We start from the raw sequence: 19,259 nt of genomic DNA on the forward strand, positions 1-19,259 counted from the left end.
GTCTCTCTCTGCTTTTAGAGAGAGAAGGGCCTGACTGCTAGAGAGCTGAGCAGGGTACTGGGAGTGCAGAAGGATTCGGGGAAGGCTAGAGGAACTGGGGAGCTCCAGCCTGGAAAACCTGCAGGCCTAGCTGAGGGCCTAAGACAAGTCCTGCGGTTGCAAAGGGGCAGCCCAACAATAGGTAGAGGCAGCAGGTCCAGACCCAACCTTGCCTATGATGAGTGGCTTATTCTGCAGCCTACTCGGTGTGCGGGGGCGATTTGGTGACTGGCAGTAGCCTACGACTGAGGTGAGGTGGGACTAGTGGGTGGGGGTTCCCCGGAGAAACAGTGGGGGTACTGCCAGGGGGCAGCACCCAGTGAAAGGGTCGCCCAGGGTCCGGGAGGGACACGGGGGCAAGCGGCAAAGTGAGACACTGGCTGACAGAGGGCACTCCGGAGGCTAGAAGCTAATTCCCTGAGATGACCAACAGGAGGCACCTTTCTTCTACCTTTCCAGGATCCAAAGCTGCACTAGCTGACCTGGCCACACAGGTTTAGACCTAACCTTAGAGGGGGCCGATGATGAAAACTTGCTTGAATACAGCTGCGCACCCCAGAGTATCCAGCAGGACCAAGGCTAATATGAGTATGGCATTCGGGTAGGAAATAAGGGGAGGCAGGTCCCAGGAAGGATGTTCCCTATAAGCCCTACGTCATTTCTTGATGTCCCTTACAGATTCCTCCCCAGAGTCTCTTCCTGACCCACCCTGTGTTACCCAAGGAGGGGAAGGAAGGTGTGAAGGGAAGGAGGAGTGCCTACATGCCCCATGGGGATGAACAAAAGAAGTACACCTTTTCCAGTGGTGGCATCATCCTGACTGGGTAGGGGGCAAAGTCTGCACTGGAGATACCACCGTGACCTGTCATACCGATGATTTGGTAGCAGTTTAATTATCAGCCTCAGCCTCTTAAGAAAAGGAAACTCTTGTACTGTGCCCACAGGCAAACCACTCTGTACCATATATGTCCTCGGTAATGACACATTAGGTACCAAGAACACTGTTTCGAGGTTGCTGGAGCAGAAACACCAGGTACCGCAGGATCTGTGCCAAGAGACACATGGCCCACAGGTCTAGGGGGTACTGCCACCATTCTCTAATAGTCAGTAGTGGGGCACCAGACGAACCCTTCTCAGGCCACTGGCTGCCTCTCGGCTCTCGAGCTCAAGAGAAGTCACTTATGAGTCTTGTGTAGGGTGACCTATACCCCTATTCTACATTGGTGATGCTCTTCCCTTGTCCTGTCAGAGGTCATAGGAGCTGGAATGGAGGCAGATAACTGGGGCCTCTTCATCGATGTAGTCCAGGAACTCAGGGTGGAATCTCAGCTTACCAGGGCGCTCACAGAGAGGGTGACCGGAAGACAGAAATCTTTCTGTGTCCTTCCTTTCAGTGTCCAAGATGGTTTACCTACAGTGCTTCAACAGGAACAATTTTAAGCAGGCTTCTCTACCTTTCTGAGTTTGCTTAGAGAAGAAGTGATATGGTACACACTGCTCAGGAATATGTCTTTTCTGAAACATAATAGGCAGAGTGCTCATTGCTATGTGGCACTGAAGCTTCACATAAGGGACAGGTTTTAAATCCCAAGTTTTCTTTCTGCCACTTTGCTAGAGCCCCTGTATGCAGAGACTAGGATGTGTGTTTAGTCAAAAACTAGAACCTGACTAAAACAAAGATTTGTGCGTGCGCTGTCAACAGCCAAGACGACTAACAACCATTCCAATCTAAACTAGTGCAGTGCATAGAGAAGTGGGCAGACCCTGCAGGGGGTGTCTCTCACTGTCACAGGTGGTAAGAAGGAACTGAAGGATGGTTGGGCCCAGTCTGTTCTTTGTATTCTCAAACGGCAAGGGCAGGGCGCAGGAGGACATCTAGGGCCCAGGTACAGCCCCAGTAAATGCTGCTGGCCAAAACAGTCCGATCTCACACGTGAGACACTGTGCACCAAGAGCAGAATCCATGTGGACAAACACTGGCAGAAGAATTTTAGAGGATAGATGGATTTGCTGCTGATAAACTGGTATCCTGGCTTCCCTGCCTAACTATGAAATGTTTGTTTTTTCTCCAGAAATACTGATAAGATTCACAACTGTGTGTTCAAATGTACACGTGTAGAAGTTGGGACATTCCTACACTAAGGCCTGGTCTACACTATGCGTTTATACTGATTTTAACAGCATTAAACTGAATTAACCCTGCACCCGTCCACTCAACGAAGCCCTTTATTTCGATATAAAGGACTCTTAATACCGATATCTGTACTCCTCCCCGACGAGGGGAGTAGCGCTGAAATCGGTATTGCCATGTCAGATTAGGATTAGTGTGGTCGCAATTCGACAGTATTGGCCTCCGGGCGCTATCCCACAGTGCACCATTGTGACCGCTCTGAACAGCATCTGAGCTCTGATGCACTGGCCAGATAGACAGGAAAAGCCCCGCGAACTTTTGAATTTCATTTCCTGTATGCCCAGCATGGAGCGCTGACCAGCATGGACTGTGTATGGGAGACACTGGATCTGATCACTTTATGGGGAGACAAATCTGTTCTAGCAGAGCTCTGTTCCAGAAGACGAAATGCCAAAGCATTTGAAAAAAATCTCCAGGCTATGATAAGACAGAGGCCACAGCAGGGACTCAACACAGTGCTGCGTGACAAGCGTAACGGAAAGCCAAAGAATCAAATGGACGCTCATGGAGGGAGGGAGGGGGGATTGAGGACTCCAGCTATCTCACAGTCTCAGAAAAGCATTTGCATGCTTGGCTGAGCTCCCAATGCCTGAAGGGTCAAAAACATTGTCCCGGGTGGTTCAGGGTATATGTCATCAATTTACCCCCCTCCCCTCTGTGAAAGAAAAGAAGAAAAAATCATTTCTCGCCTTTTTTCCCCACTGTCATCGTATGTCTACTGCGTGCTGCTGGTAGACGTGGCGCTGCAGTGCTGAACAGCAGCATCCCCTCCCCTTCCTTTCCTGATGGCAGATGGTACAAAAGGGTTGAAAACCATCCTCATCATCCCTTGAGTGCTCCTGGCTGTCTCAGTGAGGTCGGCCAGGGGCACCTGGGTAAAAATGGGAATGACTCCCGGTCATTCCCTTCTTTAAGCTTTGTCTCCTGGATAGGCAGATGGTGCAATAGGCTTGGTAACCGTCCTCATCATCGCAGCTGGAGGCTGAGCTCCTCTTTCCCCACCCCCCCTTTCATGTCTAATGAGGATTCTGTACTGCCTGGACTATCATAGCAGCTGGAGGCTGCCTCTGCCTCATTTTATCTCACTAAATAGTCAGTGTTTCTTATTCCTGCATTCTTTATTATTTCATCACACAGATGGGGGAACACTGCCACGGTAGCCCAGGAGGGGTGTGGGAGGAGGGAAGCAATGGGTGGGGTTGTTTCAGGGGCACCCCCTCAAATGGCATGCAGCTTATCATTTCTGCAGGATCTCTGGGGCTCTGACCCGGAGCAGCTGTGCTCTCTGGTTCTCTAGTAGATTTGCCCCATATTCTAGGCAGGACTGACTATTTTTAGACAAAACATAACAAAGGGAATGACCTGGGAAGTCATTCACATTTTTGTCCATGCACCCCTGGCCAACCTCAACAAAGCCAGGCAGGAGCACCCATGACAGCAGCAGACAGTACAAAAGGACTGGTAATCGACATCGCCAATTTCCAAAACAGCAGACAATGCAATAGGGCTGGTAACCATCTCTGCTACCTTGCAAAGGCAAATGAATGCTGCTGTGTAGCATTGCAGTACCGCGTCTGTCAGCAGCATTCAGTACACATACGGTGACAGTGACAAAAGGCTAAACGGGCTCCATGGTTGCCATGCTATGGCATCTGCCAGGGCAATCCAGGGAAAAAGGGCGCTAAATGATTGCCTGCTGTTGCTTTCACGGAGGAAGGATTGAGCGACGACATTTACCCAGAATCACCCGCGACACTGTTTTTGCACCATCATGCATTGGGATCTCAACCCAGAATTCCAATGGGCAGGGGAGACTGCGGGAACTATGGGATAGGTACCCACAATGCAATGCTCCGGAAATCGACGCTAGCCTCGGTACATGGACGCACACCACTGAATTAATGTGCTTAGTGTGGCCACGTGCACTCGACTTTACACAATCTGTTTTAAAAAACCGGTTTCTGTAAAATCAGAATTATCCTGTAGTGTAGACATACCCTAAGGCAGCGTTCAGATACAGGGGTCTCGGGGGGGGGGGGGGGAAAATCACAAGGCCATTATTTTTCTATTGTGAAACCTCAAACTGTCTGTCTTATTCCACTCCCAGGCTTTGGAAAATCTGTTCAGCAAAAATATATTGCATGCTTACATTAGCTACAGAAAGATGTAGGCCTATAATTCCTTCATCTTAACAGTTGGAGTGCAGTCCCATAGTCACACCCAGCAACTCCGTAATGACATGCAACCAAAACTAATTAAATCGAAGCTACAAAGAAGGCGCTCCAGACTTCAGGGATTCCAAACTCCAGCTATTCACAAAGAACTGGAGGTGGAACTTGTACATCCCATAATAGGAAATATTTTGCTTTGAAACCTTTTGAATACAACAGCTCTTGACTGAGGCCACCAGAGCCTGGCTTCCCTTGCCTATAGGCATTATTAGCCCCATTCCACAGATGGCTTTACAAACAGGTAGGTTTCTTGGAGAGTCCTGTGTTCAGTGGATAAAATGTACATTTATGACAGGAGCTCTGGATTCTAATCCCAGTGCTGACACAGGTATCCAATATGACCTTTGGCAAGATGCTTAATGCATGTATAATATGGAGAATACCTGCCGATGGCACACATCTTTACCAAATATTGTTTGCTAACTGAAGCATATTAATAAGGCCAACTGGGGAAAGAGTTCTCAGCAGATGTCGTTAAGGATGCCAAGAATCAGGGCAGGAAATTCAGACATTAAAGGTTACTTTTACAGCATTAACTCAGAAATAATAAAATAGACTGAGTGTCCAAACTTATGATAGGCACCTCAGCTGATCAGGAAGATAGTAACCAAACATACTACAGGCCTACACAAAGGCTGAGTTAACACTGAACTGAAAACACTGAATTTTGTATTGACATTTGTTTCTGCTTTTAATTTCACCGATGTTTTCTCTTTTGAAAAGGAGAGAGAGAAAGAGTAAAAGACACTGAAATCTCTAGGAGAGGTGAGGTACCTTAAGGACCCTATCCTGAAAACTGTCAAGCAGCCACAGCTCTTACTAACTTCAACAGGAATTGTGGGCATGGGACATCTCACGATCAGACCCTTCAAGTGAGTTAAGGTGCCTTAACTCGGTCTAAGCAGCTTAAGTTGCTCTATGCACTTAGAGAGACATAGGCCACATCTACACTAGCAAGCTTAAAGTGACACAGCCATGCTGCTGTAAGATCGCTCGTGTAGCTGCTCTATGCAGATGGGAGAGAGCTCCCATCGACATAAAACCACCTAAATGAGCAGCGGTAGCTATGTTGGCGGGAGAGCATCTCTCACTGATAGAAGCACTCGTGTGCACAATGCTTATGCCAGCAAAACTTGTCACTCAGGGGTATGTTTTTTCACACCTCTGAGCGACATAAGTTTTGTCGACATAAGGGGTAGTGTAGACATGGTCTTATACTACTATTATTCTTTAAAAATACTTAAACTGCTTTAAAAAAAAAACCTCTCAATTTGAGATCAGATTTGGAAATTGTTCAGCCCCCACCATGACTTTCCCTTTGACAGCAGGAGCTGCCTGCTGCTGTATTGGGCAGGGTTCCTCAAAAAAATACATAAAGAGTTTCAGCAAGCTAGCCTCTTACTGCCTCTCCATCAAGGTGTTCCAACAGCCCTAGGCCATTGTCCTCTTGCTCAAAATCACCTCAAGCTACCTCCTTGCCTGGTAGAAAGAGGAGATGGTACTGCCAGAGACAGAATTTCAGTTTAAGAGGTAGGACTCTTTCTTCCAATCAGCTGGTGCTGCTCAGTTCCGGAATGGGGCTTTTGTGGTTTTACCAAGAAGTAGCGTCTCAGAGTTAAGAGCAGCATCAGCTGTCCTTGTGTTCCTAAAGAAAGTGGAGACTGGGGCCCTAACTTGCCATATTCCACCACAAGTTAGAGTTCAAATTAATTTATTCATTGTTTAAAGTCTGAGGATTTACTAGACATTCACTGTCTTTATTAAGACACGACGTTGTGGGGTGGGAGGGAGGAAACAATCACTCTTTAAAAGAAAGGCAAGTAAAAATGTTCAGAATGAGAAAGGAATGAAGACTTAGCTTGTTTGAAAGGGCAAATTTTCCAACCTGGGTTGGAGTACAACATGGGATCCAATAAGATGTTATGTTTTCGGCTGAGAACATTTAAAATGTAGTTCTCGCTCTGACAAAATTTCTCAGAGAAAAGAAGTATGAAGACTAAGGAGGATCTCCCACCTGAATCTAGGATGTGGTTGTTCCTCAGGTCCAGTATGTGTATGTAACAGTTAAATTTCAGCAGGTTGCCAAGCTGAGCAGAGTCCTGCAATCCATTCAGTTTATTATCGGCTAGATACAGTTCCCGTAGGTTCATGTTCATTTTCAGAGCCGTTGCTAAAAAGCAAAACACAGAGAATTACACTTCAGCTAATGTAACACAGCTGCAGAACAAAAGACCACAGAGAGCAGGGCACCTGTCTATAGACCCACAAGACACCTTGAAACAGCAAGTAACCAAAGGAGACGTAACTTTAGGTTTCATTCATTATTGCTTTAGGTCAGCATGTTTATCCTTGCTCATTGTGTGCCATACAGAAGGCATTAAGACCAGGCATCATAGGCTTATTCCAGCTGGATGCTGCAGAAAAAACACATGTCCATACAGGCCATTCATAGTGCCATCAACATCTTATGCAAATTTCTTACTCATATAATATGTCAGCCAGCTGTAGACAAAGTCTCAATATCATAAATTAAGTAGGCAGAAAAACCATCAGCAGGACACAGTATGGTGGTCTAAACACTTTAGATTGACAAAGTCACGGGGCTAACCTGTGTTTGGGAGGCATGACTGTGGAGCTACAGGAAGCTCAGTAGAAGCTGCAGGAGACACAGGCCCAATGTCTCCAGGGGTGTGTGTTGGTGGGATGGGGAGAGGCACTGCATAATCCTGAGAGAGGGTAATACATCCACTACCAGGACCTTGGTAGAGAGCAACACTAGCAGTGCAATGAGTCCTGAGCAGTCCTTGCTCTCCTCAACTACCAGGGCTGCTATAGCACGCAGCCTTGCACAACGTGAGGCACAGTGTGCTGGCTCCTTGCCCCCAGAACAACGGTAGGCTACAATCTTGCTCTGAATCGACAATGACACTTCTGCCAGCACTCGGGGACTTGCTAGACAGCAGCAGTGTCACAGTAGATCAGAGGAGATAAAACTTCAATTTTCCATTAAATTCTGCATTTCACACCAAGATCACAACCGCCCTGCTAACCAGAATGCCAGACCTAGAGTATTAACTTCAGCCTTGGAATGTGCAGCCCAGGTGAGAATCTCTCTCAAGTGCCCCTGACAGACATAAGAACATGGTTCAAAGGGTTGCATATAGCAGGGCAGTTACACTAATAGCCTATTAACTGCAAAGCCATCTTTTGCTTACCTGTCTGCAATGCACCTCTACCTGGGGTCTGATGTGACCACAAAGATGCCTAACTCCAGCCTAGCAGCAATTCACTACCAACCAGCTGCCAGTGGTGCCTTATCCCTGCCCAGAACACTGAAAGGGCCTGAACTTAAAACCTTTGAAACCCAGGAAATGCCTCCCACGACACCCCACCTAATCTAAACTCTGCCCTCCTTTCTTTGTTCTCCTAAGGGAATCCTCAGTGCTGTATCCCTTCCTAAGACTTGGGGCCAGCAGAAAGGGTGAGGGAGATTGGAGAAAGCGGCTAAGTTTTAAAAATGTTAATGGATTTCAAGGCCAGAAGGGACATTGTAAGCCTGCAGTCTGACATCCTGCATAGCACAGGCCAGCGAACAGGAATCTTTGAGCTCTGCAGCTCCAAGCCCCCTTAGGTGGCAGGACAAGCTCTGGCAACCTGCTGCACTGCTCCCTGATCGATATAGCACAGGGAGGAGTGGGGGAGCATGACAATAAGAGCAAGGATTTGGAATTGTGTTGAACACAGGGAAAAGGGCAGATTCTTTAAGGGAGAGACAAGGTTCTACTATATGCCCAGTGCCTATGGCAATCTCCATGGGGGGCAGGTGTGGTAGTGGTCTGGGGTAGGAGGCATTCCTTTAACTCCACATTTCCTGAGGATCAGAGGCTTAAGTTTAGCGCCCTCCCCCACACACGCACTTTCTGGAAGGGTATGCGGCAGGGATGGGCAGCCTGAACTCTGCAGTTTTTGGCCGAGTTTCCCTGGTTTATGAACAGTCACAGAACCCGCAAGTTCCAGCGCCCAGCACTTCCTCCACATTGGCCCTGGCTCCTTTGCTACACTTACTCCAACTACCAAAGGATCTGGCCGCAGATTAATCCCTTCCCCACATCACTGCCCCAGCTCAGAGAACTGCCCTCTTCCTGCCTCATCCTCGCACCCCAACCCTCCTGCCCATGAAGGAGTCAGCAGTACTGGGAAGTCCCACAGGTTGGGGAGCTGAGAAGAGGCTTCAGGGACTGACATGGAGTCAGCGGGGCATTTGGTGAAGCAGACAAATGGGGTCATGGCTGTGAGAAGCTGCAGCACATTGTGAATCGTGAAATCAGATCTCCCCCCTGAAACCTAGCTACTGTAGGGAAGGGGTAGAACTGAGGGCACCCCAGCTGGGGGCTTCTACCATGCCTGGGGCTGCAGCTGCTAGTCCTGGCAGGGCTGGGGAGGGACAGGACTTCTTCTTGCCCCAGCACAGCCACTCTTGGGCAGAGGGGCGGAGAGGGAAACAGACCCAGTTCTGCATATCTCCCCCAGTTTGTGACCCCTCTACAACAGCTTTACAGCCCTCTCCATAAGCCCCTTTTAAGTTGGGACCCTTCAGTTATAACACCTTGAAATTTAAGATGAAAACATCTGAAACTGTGAAATTGACTAATTTTTAAATGCTATGGCCATTAAATTGACCAGAATACACTGTGAATTTAGTGGGGCCCTACCTATGACCTCTGTGAGGCAGAAGCCGTTCCAGCAGCAGAGCTCCGGCTTACATTCTGCAAGCTGCTCCAGGCCCGTCAGCCCATCCCAGGGGAACAAGAGCAGGGAGAAATAGCGGGGAAAGAGGAGAACTCCTGGTAACAGCAGCAAAGGGAGCTGGCAGCTGTGGGGAGCAGCAGCAGCAGGACTGGAACTAGCAGTTACACTCCCCTGAGGTTTGCATCTAGCCTAGAGTGGAACTGCCAGCCCTGATCCAGCATTTCTTGCCATCCATGCCCTTTGCTAGTGAGGCTAGTGAGGAAAGGGAAAGTGAGGGGGCTTTTAGGGAGGAGGCTCCCTCACAGCTTATGCTGCAACCCCCCCCCCCAGGACTCCTAGCTCCAATCTACCGACACACTCTCCAATGGTACGTCCAGACTACCCGCCCTATCGGTGGGTAGCGATCCATTTATCAGGGATCGATATATCGCATCTCATCTAGATGCGATATATCGATCCCCGAACACGCTCCCCGTCGACTCCGGAACTCCACCGGAGCGATCAGCAGTAGCAGAGTCGACAGGGGAGCCGCGGACATCGATCCGACGCCATGAGGACCAGAGGTAAATTGATCTAAGATACTTCGACTTCAGCTATGCTATTCATGTAGCTGAAGCTGCGTATCTTAGACCGACACCCCGACACCCCCCCCCCCACACACACACAGTGTAGACCAGCCCCAAGACTAGCCCTGCAGGGTCTCCCTAAAGGCTCTTCTCCTTTTCGAACTGTCCAGCTCCAGCAAAGAAGCGGCCCTCTGATGATGATCCCTTATTTATCTAAGGGATCACTGAAAATCATTTTCAAAAAACAAGTTTTCCCATCTTTGAGAGAGAACTGGGCTTTCGGAAAATGAAGATTTTTGAGGATCTTTTATACAAATAAGGGACTGTCAAAGGACCACTTTATGAGAGGTAGGCAGCTCCAACCAAGAAGAACCTTGTGGGATCTAGATGAGCCCCCTATTCCTGAGGGTTGGTGTCTGTCAGAGTCTTGGTAGATAGAAGTGCAGAGACAGGCACACCCTTGTATATCTGAATGGGTCTTTCCACCAGTTTAAAAAGGAGAGAACTTCTTCTGGGACCTTGATCAGCATGTCCATGTGGTATCTGCTAGGTATATACACATTGGATTTCAAATCACCCTTGCAGATGACCTCTCGCATGCTGTGACTTGAGTGCACGAGGTCATGGGTCCTAGAAATCTCAGACATGCACTGGTGATTCTGGGTGAGCCTAGTTGCTCTACTTCAGTGTGTGGTAGACCCTGCCCACACAAGTTTCGAGTCTGATTGGCCCCAGTCAATAGTATGAGATAAGGGCCTCTGCTAAGGGTAATGAGCGAAGGCCAATGGCAACTCAGCTGACAAGGCTGAAGTTCCAATGGCGATGAAGGTGGATGAGCTACAGCTGTGGATGCATAGGCCGTATAGGGCAGAAGGGGAGCTAGATCTTCATAATGGTCATCCACCCCCACAGAAACAAATGGCATCTGACAGAGAAGTTCCTGGGAAGGGGAACTGGTATCCCCAAAAATAAAAAACTCCTCTACAACTCCCCAATCCCAAGGAGGCAGAGCAGGGCAAAGGAAGGGAAAAAAGCAACCAGCCACGACAGACCTCAATAGCACCAGGGTTAAAACCTCTGCTATTACTGACTCCAGGAGGAGGGGCATGTTCTGCATGCACAGGACAGAAGCGACCCAAACCCCACTTGTGAATGCACAGCCACAATGACCAAACCAGCCTTCAGAGGCATGTTCTGTGTCACCACATGGAATATGTTAACACTGAATGACACAGAGTACAAGCTCTTGTCAAAGAACTCAGCCGCTACAAGACTAATTGCTGGCACCACAGAAAAGCAACATGCCCTCCCCTCCCCACATACATTTTGGTGGTCCACACCAAACTCAAGGTATAGCACATGCTTATTGGACAAACGTCTAGCACACAATTTAATAAAACAGAACCCCATCTTTCTATGCCTACTCTATGCTCAGCTCCAGCATCATTATGAACACTTTTCTGTTGGTGCATAGGCCACGACGACAGCTGATGCATCACCTGGGCAACACGATGCATTCTATCGCCAACCAGTAGCAAAAATCCAGTGCTCGTACTTGGAGATTTTAATGCCATGACAGGCGGTGACTGAAATAGGTATGAAACTATAATAGGTCCTTTGGTTCAGGCTTCACCAAACGAATACATCACTTGGCTTCTGACACTGTGTGTCACTAAGGGATTGTCTGTTACGGGCTCCTGGTTTAGGCACCTTAACAACCATCGCTGGACCTGGATTTCAAATAATGGATGTCATGAAAGAAACTGATCACATCACTGTCAGATATCGCTCAATAGTGAAATCTCACAAGGTCTTTGGCAACACAGAAACACTAGCAAACTTAGACCACAGATTAGTTGTCACTCAGTCTCTCTCTGCATATTTCACCTCCTCGCAAGCCAGATATCTACCAATAGTACAATGTCCATTGTCTATCTGAGGAGCCTCTTGATGTCGTGAAATATACACAGCCCACTGAGGATAACATATGTAACCTCGGTATCCTCTTAGATGCTGTGGAGATTGCTCTGAGTGTATACGTAATGCTACATCATATGCCACCATTGAATAACTGGCTTCAGACATTCGTGCCTTTTAACATCCCCCATCATGAAACTAGATTGCTCTCCCTGCTCAACAATGGATGACGTCCTCGACAGATGGAAAACATTACGAAAGTGTGCTGAACTGTGCACCTGCTGATGACTGTCTAAAGCTACGTGACCTGACAAACTGCACAGCTGCAGACCCAGCAACAAACACTGATCCGCCATCACTCTCGGACATGTGAAAAACCAAACAAAAGTTACAGAATGGACATGCTGCTGGACCAGAAGGTATTCCAACCCAGTTGCTGAAAGGTGCCTTGGAACCAGTAAGCATCGGCCTACATCAATTCTTCTTAAGTGTGGGCATCAGGCCACGTACCTGCAGAACTGAAAGACAGCATCGGAGCGTACCAGGGCACAAGATCTCTCCTTGAGCGAGGCAACTACAGTCTGATCTCATTATCATCAGTCCCTGAAAAGGTCTTTGCTTATGTTCTTCTTGGTAGATGGCAGCCACTCCGTATCAGAGATTACTGTCTACAGCAATCATGTTCAACTAGTCGACAATGGACACTGTTCTTACCCTTTGGCTTCTAGATGAGCTGCACTGAAAATTTAACCACTCATTTCATGTGACATATATCATCATCACATTAGATTTTGATTTGGTCAACAGGTCAGCACGTTGGCTTGCACTGAGAGAGGTTTCATTTCTAGATGTTCTGCTAAACCTGGTGTATGATCTTCAGAACAATAGTGGAGCAAGAGTGCACACTGGTTCATGGCTTTGGTTGCATTTGTACACAACCTCAGGTGTGTGGCAACGATGAATTCTCACCCCAGCATTATTCTGTTGAGCTGCTGACTGAATACTAGTACATGCTACTCCACATGTCAGAATCAAGGATGATCACGAAGGGTTTGCTGACCAAGCCTACACTAACAACATTCTCTTGTTTGTTGAGAAGTCAGAGAATTTCAGTCCCACCCACCAACATCTCCAAGACAACATCCACAATGTGGGATTGAATGTCTCATGGCAGAAGATCATGGTCCAGAAATTCAGAACTGGGCCACCAGCACTCCCCAGTGCTGTAGAGAGTGCTGATGAGTTCAAGCAGTCACAGCAAACTGGACATTCTTCACTTACTAGGTCCTGCTGTCTTCCGCATAAAGTCTATGTCTCACTTGTGGATGCAAGAACTTGTTTGTGTTGACACAAAAAGCTCAGGATCCAGCAAACCTGTGTATTGCCTGTATTGCCACAGATGTCAGAAACCTGGACCCCTAACACTGGCAGACTTGGAGCAGCTGGAGGCATTCCATACATGCTGTCAATGCCAAATCCTGAACATAATGTGGTTTGACTTAGTGCAAAATATCTTAACCTAACAGAGGTCTAGCCTCCCTTCAATCCATGATTATATTCAAAAGCAGCGTGGCATTCTCTTTGACCATTTCACCAAGATGGACAAAAACTCTTCGGCACACTGTGCTCTCAAATTCTCCATCCACACTCAAAAGGGGTGCATGTTGTGACTTGACCTGGCACCGCCTACAGGGCAACCCCAAAGATTCATAGATTTGTAGGACTGAGCCAGATCTGGGAACTTCACTACACGTTGCCTTGTGCATCACCATGGTCACTAGCCAGCGCAACAGTCCTCAGTAGGCTGTCCATGTCTGATGATGATGAAGTTGGTTGAAAACAGCTATTACCTACTGGTGAAAATCCTTGAGGCTGTAAGAAAGACAAAAGGTCAGGACTCTGTATTGGCAGTAGGATGCTCCTGCCAGGAATCAGAGGTATTTCCTGTGGGCTGAATGGATTGATAGCTCTTCACCTCCTAATGCTGATTTCCACTACAAACTATGGTCATTATGAGCACTGTATCAGATGCACCAGCACAGCTTATAGCAAGGGTGGGCAATAAGAGGTCTCTTTGCCATGAAAGATGAAGACTTCTCCTGCTGCTCCTTTGGCCATTTGTCTATACACTGAGACTCTGTCCTAGTTTAGACAGTCATATTTTGAGAGGGGAGCCTGATAGGAAGGCCAGCCTTAAGTGGAGGTTAGCCTATAAATACATCTTGTGGCCAAAGTCCTAAACTGCTGTCACCATAGAAGAAACTGATGCTCAATATGAATAAAAAATATATATATATTTGAATTCCTTAGCAGGGACTTGGTACCTCCCATCTGCTCTTTATCACGTGACCTGGATGGATGTAGGTGGATGCCAGACAGCTTTTTCAGCCTTTAGTAGGCCTTTATTAATGAGGATGGCAAGCCTCCCTGGTGTAGAAGGACGTAGAATGTCCAAGAGTTTGTGATGCTTCTCTTGAACCACTTCCAGGGCGATGTCTAAGGCTTCCAACACACATCTCATCAAGTCCTGGAATACCTTAAAGCCATCAGTGAAGGCAGACACAGATGGAGTCACAGACTTGTCAGGGAACAGTGAAAATATCACAGCAGGGAATGGCTGCTCTTCCCTTGGGGCTGATGTTCTTATCTTTCCTCCTGCCTTTCAAGTACCTGTGGCTGTACCAACCGGCTTATCTGAGAAGGCTTAACGTGTCTCTTTGAAGAGGGTGATCTAGCCCAAGAGTCAATGAAGTAGGCTACTTGAAGTACAGCTGTATTTTAATTTTACATGCCAGCAATCTGGTTCTATTTTAGTTTAGGTGTACCCTGTATGGGTGTCTCCTTCCCCCCAAAGATTCCCAATAAATCTAAACCCCTCCTCCCTACACCACTGTCTCATCCATGCATTGAGACCTCACAGTTCTGCCTGTCTAAGTGGCCCTGTGCGTGGAGCTGAATGCATTTCAGAGATGGCTGACGTGGAGGTCCTGTACTAACTACACTATCTAAATATTCTATACAAGGCTAGGTAAAATCACAGTATGTGCCAAATAAGCAGATACAGCAGGGGTTTCATCTCACTGCCATGGGTGGTAAGAAGTAACTGAGGGAAAGTTGGGGCTACTCTGCCCTTTTTACTCTTGGGTGGGATGTGTGACTGCACAGCCAGTGGACACTGTTGACCAAAATAATTGGTTCTCACATGCATGGGGAACATGTGCACCAACAGTGGAACAAGTTTGGACAATCATTTGAAGTAGAATAGTTTGTCCTCTCTTTTCAAGGCATTAAAAACAAAGAAGTTATCCAAGTCAATAAAAGGGGTTTGGATGCAAAGAAGAGACAACCACATGTGATTACTCCAGGAAACAGATCATGCCCTGTCAACAAGATTCTCCAGGTTATTCACCTAGTAGCATGAGCGGGCGCCCAGAAAGGCCGGCGTTCTCCAAGTGTAACACTACCAGGGTGCTGCTGATGCGCAGAGCCCGAGCAACAAATGGCGCCGAGTGATCCAGCAGAGGAGTGTTCCGAGCATCCAGGTACTGCAGACAGTTAGTCTGGAAAAGGAAGGCAGAGGGGTGAGATGACAAACAAAACAGAACAAAAGCATGTAGCCATTGCACACTTTCAAAGCACATTTAAGTTCTACTCAAGCCAGCTGGGCACAGCCTCTGCATATACTTTGCCTGATCTGCCCTTAGAGCACTTTACAAACATTATTGAAGTCCCTAGGAAAAATAGTTAGGTAACATATGATGGTTTTAAAGATGAGAAAAAACTAAGGCACAGAGGCGTAATATCTTGCTCAAGATCATATCATGAATCTGTGACAGAGAAGGGAATAGCACACCAATCTCACTGCTTTAAGACCTGTGCCTTAACCATAAGACCATCTTATTTTTTCATCCATGAAACAGAATTTGGGTATTTATGTATATCTCAGCAACAAACATGTTAATCCAACTACTAGCGATTGTCCAACCAGCTGAAAAAAACCCAAACATACAGCATTCCAGAATTCAGCCTGACAGTAACAAATACAAAATATAGGAATGATAGTTTCCCCTCTAGTCAGTAACACTTAATACTTCAAACAATAGTGGATTTCCTGCAAGTGCCACATTATGCAATTCAGCCAATTGTGGACAGTGCCTTTTCACTGCTTCAGAGGAAATGCCTTGGAAATATAAAGGGAAGTGATGGAGTTTGCTGAAGTGAAGAGGCCAGAATGGCTCTCCAGATTTTCAAAGTAAATAAGATAAGTGATTTCAGACATCCCTGCTTCTTTTGTTAATTTCCCAGAGAACAACTAAGATTCATCTTCTAGGAATCAGCCATTTTTACTTTTAGGCTAGTTCGTATTTTAGCTGTCACCTGCTCCTCTTCTAGCTAGCAGGGAAAAGCACCATGTGAGACTTCAATGGTTTGGGACCCAGTTACTCAAGAAACATGTTCCATCCACCCATGTTCCATTAGAACAACTAAGATAAGCTGGGCACTTTAGCATGGGCTCCTAGGATAAAAATCTAGTGCTGGTAGCAGGACATTTTCTGTCAATGGCTCTTGCTCATGGAATTCACCTCCTCCGGTGGCCTTCGGGGCACTTTGTAAGCTGCTGGTTAGGCAAGGTTTGTGGTGAGAAGAGACACACCAAAAAAAAATAAATGTTGACATTGGGCTACCATAGCAATAATGATCCATCGGCAGTACTGATTGTAATGGTCTGTTTTTAAATACAGAAAAACCTGATCATCACGGGAACAAATTACATAGAAAGATCTTTACAAATAAGTGAAAAGGAAATTCTCAGGTAAGAAACAAAATGATATCAATCTCTGAATATCCATCTCCAGCCATCATACCACATCCTGCCAGTCTGGAGAAAAAGAACAAACCTTTTCAGATTGGGATGGGGCTAAGGACTCTATCTGGATTGAGCAGATTTGTCTAGAACACCTCAAGTGGGAATCTTCAGAGCAGCCTGATGAGGCGCTGTGCCCAGTGCTGGTAGCAGGACATTTTCAGTCAATGGCTCTGAGAGAAGGAACTCTGTGCATGAGCCCTGCAGCCAGAGGAACTTCATCAAGATTGGTTGATGACCATATGGATATGGCCATCTGAAGAACAGCGGAAACAATCTTTGCATACATTCATCTGAAGGAAAATACCATGCAACAGCTCATGTCTGCAACTACAGTGAGCAGTCTTCACTGGGGAAAGGGGACTTGTTCCTGGCTGAAGACTACAGGAATGAGATGTTAACTGCTGTCCAGCAGTTAGTCTACTCATCCAAATAAGCCTGTATGAGGTATTCCAAAATGAGGGTAAATGCGACACCTTTGCTGTCTCCAAGCAGCCACTGGAACTAATAAATCCTTTAGAGATACTCTATAAGGCAAGTAGGCCCAAAGATAGTCCTTGGTCTGAAATACAGAGGCTGTAGTATGAAAATTGGAGGAAGTTTCTTGTAATATTCTTGAATAATATAGAGATGCCCCTTTCACTGGGCCTACAGTAGTTATACAGTGGCTGAGGAAAATGAATACAATTTCTTTTTCGGATTATCCACCATGACCCTCAAGTCTTTTTCTGAGTCATTGCTTTCCAAAGTTCAGTCCCCCATGTTTAAGTGTGACCTACATTCTTGGTTCCTAGATTTGCCGCCTTGCATTTAGCTCTATTAATATACGTATTTGCTTGCACTCAGCTTATCAAGTGATCCAAATCACTCTGTTTCAGCAACCTGTCCTTCTCAGTATTTACCACTCCCCCACACTTGTGTCATTGTACACTTTTATCAGTAAGGCTGCCAGTTTGTCACGGAGGTCACAGAAGTCACTTTCCATGACCTCTGCAGCAGCCGGTGTGCCTAGCCTGGGGGCCACCTGAGCAGCTCAGGCAGTCCCTGGGCCAGTTGCATTGGCTGCTGCTGGGGAAGTCTCAGGCCCCCCAAAATAGGGCCAAGATGATGATTACCTGTTTATAATTATATTTTGAGAATTCTGAGTTAGCCAGATTTTAATCCATGTAATGTGTGCCGTGTTGATTTTGAATTGTTCTGTTTTTTCATCAAAATGTTATGTGCTACAAACACAAATGCCTTACAGATGTCTATTACATCAATACTGTTACCATTATCAATCAAACTTGTAATCTCATAAGAGAATTTGACAAAAATCTATTTTCAATAAACTCATGTTTAGGTCAGAAAATATAGAGAAAAAGTGAGAACTGCCAAAAGCCAAGCAGAGTTGGATCTTGCAAAGGAAATTAGAAACTAGCAATAAAAGGTTCTTTAGTGATATAAATAAAAAGAAAACAAGGAAAGAAGAATCGGGACCACTACTCAGGAAGATGGGGTAAAGATTAAAGATAATGCAGGTACGGCCCAACACCTAAATGGTTACTTTGCCTCAGTTTTTAATCAGGGTAATGAGGAGCTTGGCGTCAGTGGCAGGGTGGCTACTGAGAACAAGGCGCTGGAAGGAGAAATTCCCACATTCGAGGTAGAAACCAAATTCAAATAGTTTAATGGGACCAAATTGGACAGCCCAGATGACCTCCATCTAAGAATATTAAAGGCACTGGCATATGAAATTGCCAGCCCAGTAGCAAGAGAGTTTTTATTGAAACCGCAAACTTGGGGGTTCATAACCTATGACAAGAGAATTGCAAATATCATACCTACCTATATGTAAGAAAAGAGACTGATCTGAGAAACTACAGGGCCATTAGTTTGACCTCAGTTGTATGCAGGGTCTTAAAACAAATTCTGAAAGGAAGAGTAGTTAAGGACAGAGGTAAACAGTAACTGGGATAAAATACAGCATGGTTTTACAAAAGGCAGATGGTCTGGCACTAACCTGATCTTTCTTTTGAGAAGATAACTGATTTTCTAGACAAAGGCAATGCAGTAGATCTAATCTACTTGAATTTCAGTAAAGCATTTGATACAGTTCCACTCAGAAAATTATTAGTTACATTGGAGAAGATAAGTATTAATATGAGAATCAGAAGGCCGGTAAGGAACTGGTTAAAGGGGAGACAAAAACAGATCATGCAGAAAAGTGAACTGTTAAATGGGAGTGAAATATCAGAAAGGTAGCCGTGTTAGTCTGGATCTGTGAAAGCAGCAAAGAGTCCTATGTCACCTTATAGACTAACAGACGCATAGGAGCATGAGCTTTCGTGAGTGAATACCCACTTCGTCGGATGCATGTAGTGGAAATTTCCAGGGGCAGGTGTGTGTGTGTTAGTTCAGTCAGGGAGGATGAGGCCCTCTTCTAGCAGTTGAGGTGTGAAAACCAAGGGAAGAGAAACTGCTTTTGTAGTTGGCAAGCCATTCACAGTCTTTGTTTAATCCTGAGCTGACGGTGTCAAATTTGCAGATGAACTGAAGCTCAGCAGTTTCTCTTTGAAGTCTGGTCCTGAAGTTTTTTGCTGCAGGATGGCTACCATTAAATCTGTTATTGTGTGTCCAGAGAGATTGAAGTGTTCTCCTACAGGTTTTTGTATACTGCCATTCCTAATATCTGATTTGTGTCTGTTTATCCTTTTCCGTAG

General features: G+C 46.3%; 1 protein-coding gene across 1 annotated transcript in view; it reads right to left on the reverse strand.

The window, feature by feature from the left end:
• Positions 1-19,259, reverse strand: part of PPP1R37 (protein phosphatase 1 regulatory subunit 37) — a 157,556-nt gene that overhangs the window by 47,641 nt on the left and 90,656 nt on the right. The window contains exons 6-7 of the mRNA XM_030544603.1: positions 15,103-15,253; positions 6,476-6,631 (exon numbers count right to left, since the gene is read on the reverse strand). Of these exons, the coding sequence (XP_030400463.1) occupies positions 6,476-6,631; positions 15,103-15,253 (307 nt within the window). The remainder of the gene's footprint in view (positions 1-6,475; positions 6,632-15,102; positions 15,254-19,259) is intronic.

This window comes from Gopherus evgoodei, unplaced genomic scaffold, assembly GCF_007399415.2.
Source record: "Gopherus evgoodei ecotype Sinaloan lineage unplaced genomic scaffold, rGopEvg1_v1.p scaffold_34_arrow_ctg1, whole genome shotgun sequence".
NCBI lineage: Eukaryota > Metazoa > Chordata > Testudines > Testudinidae > Gopherus > Gopherus evgoodei.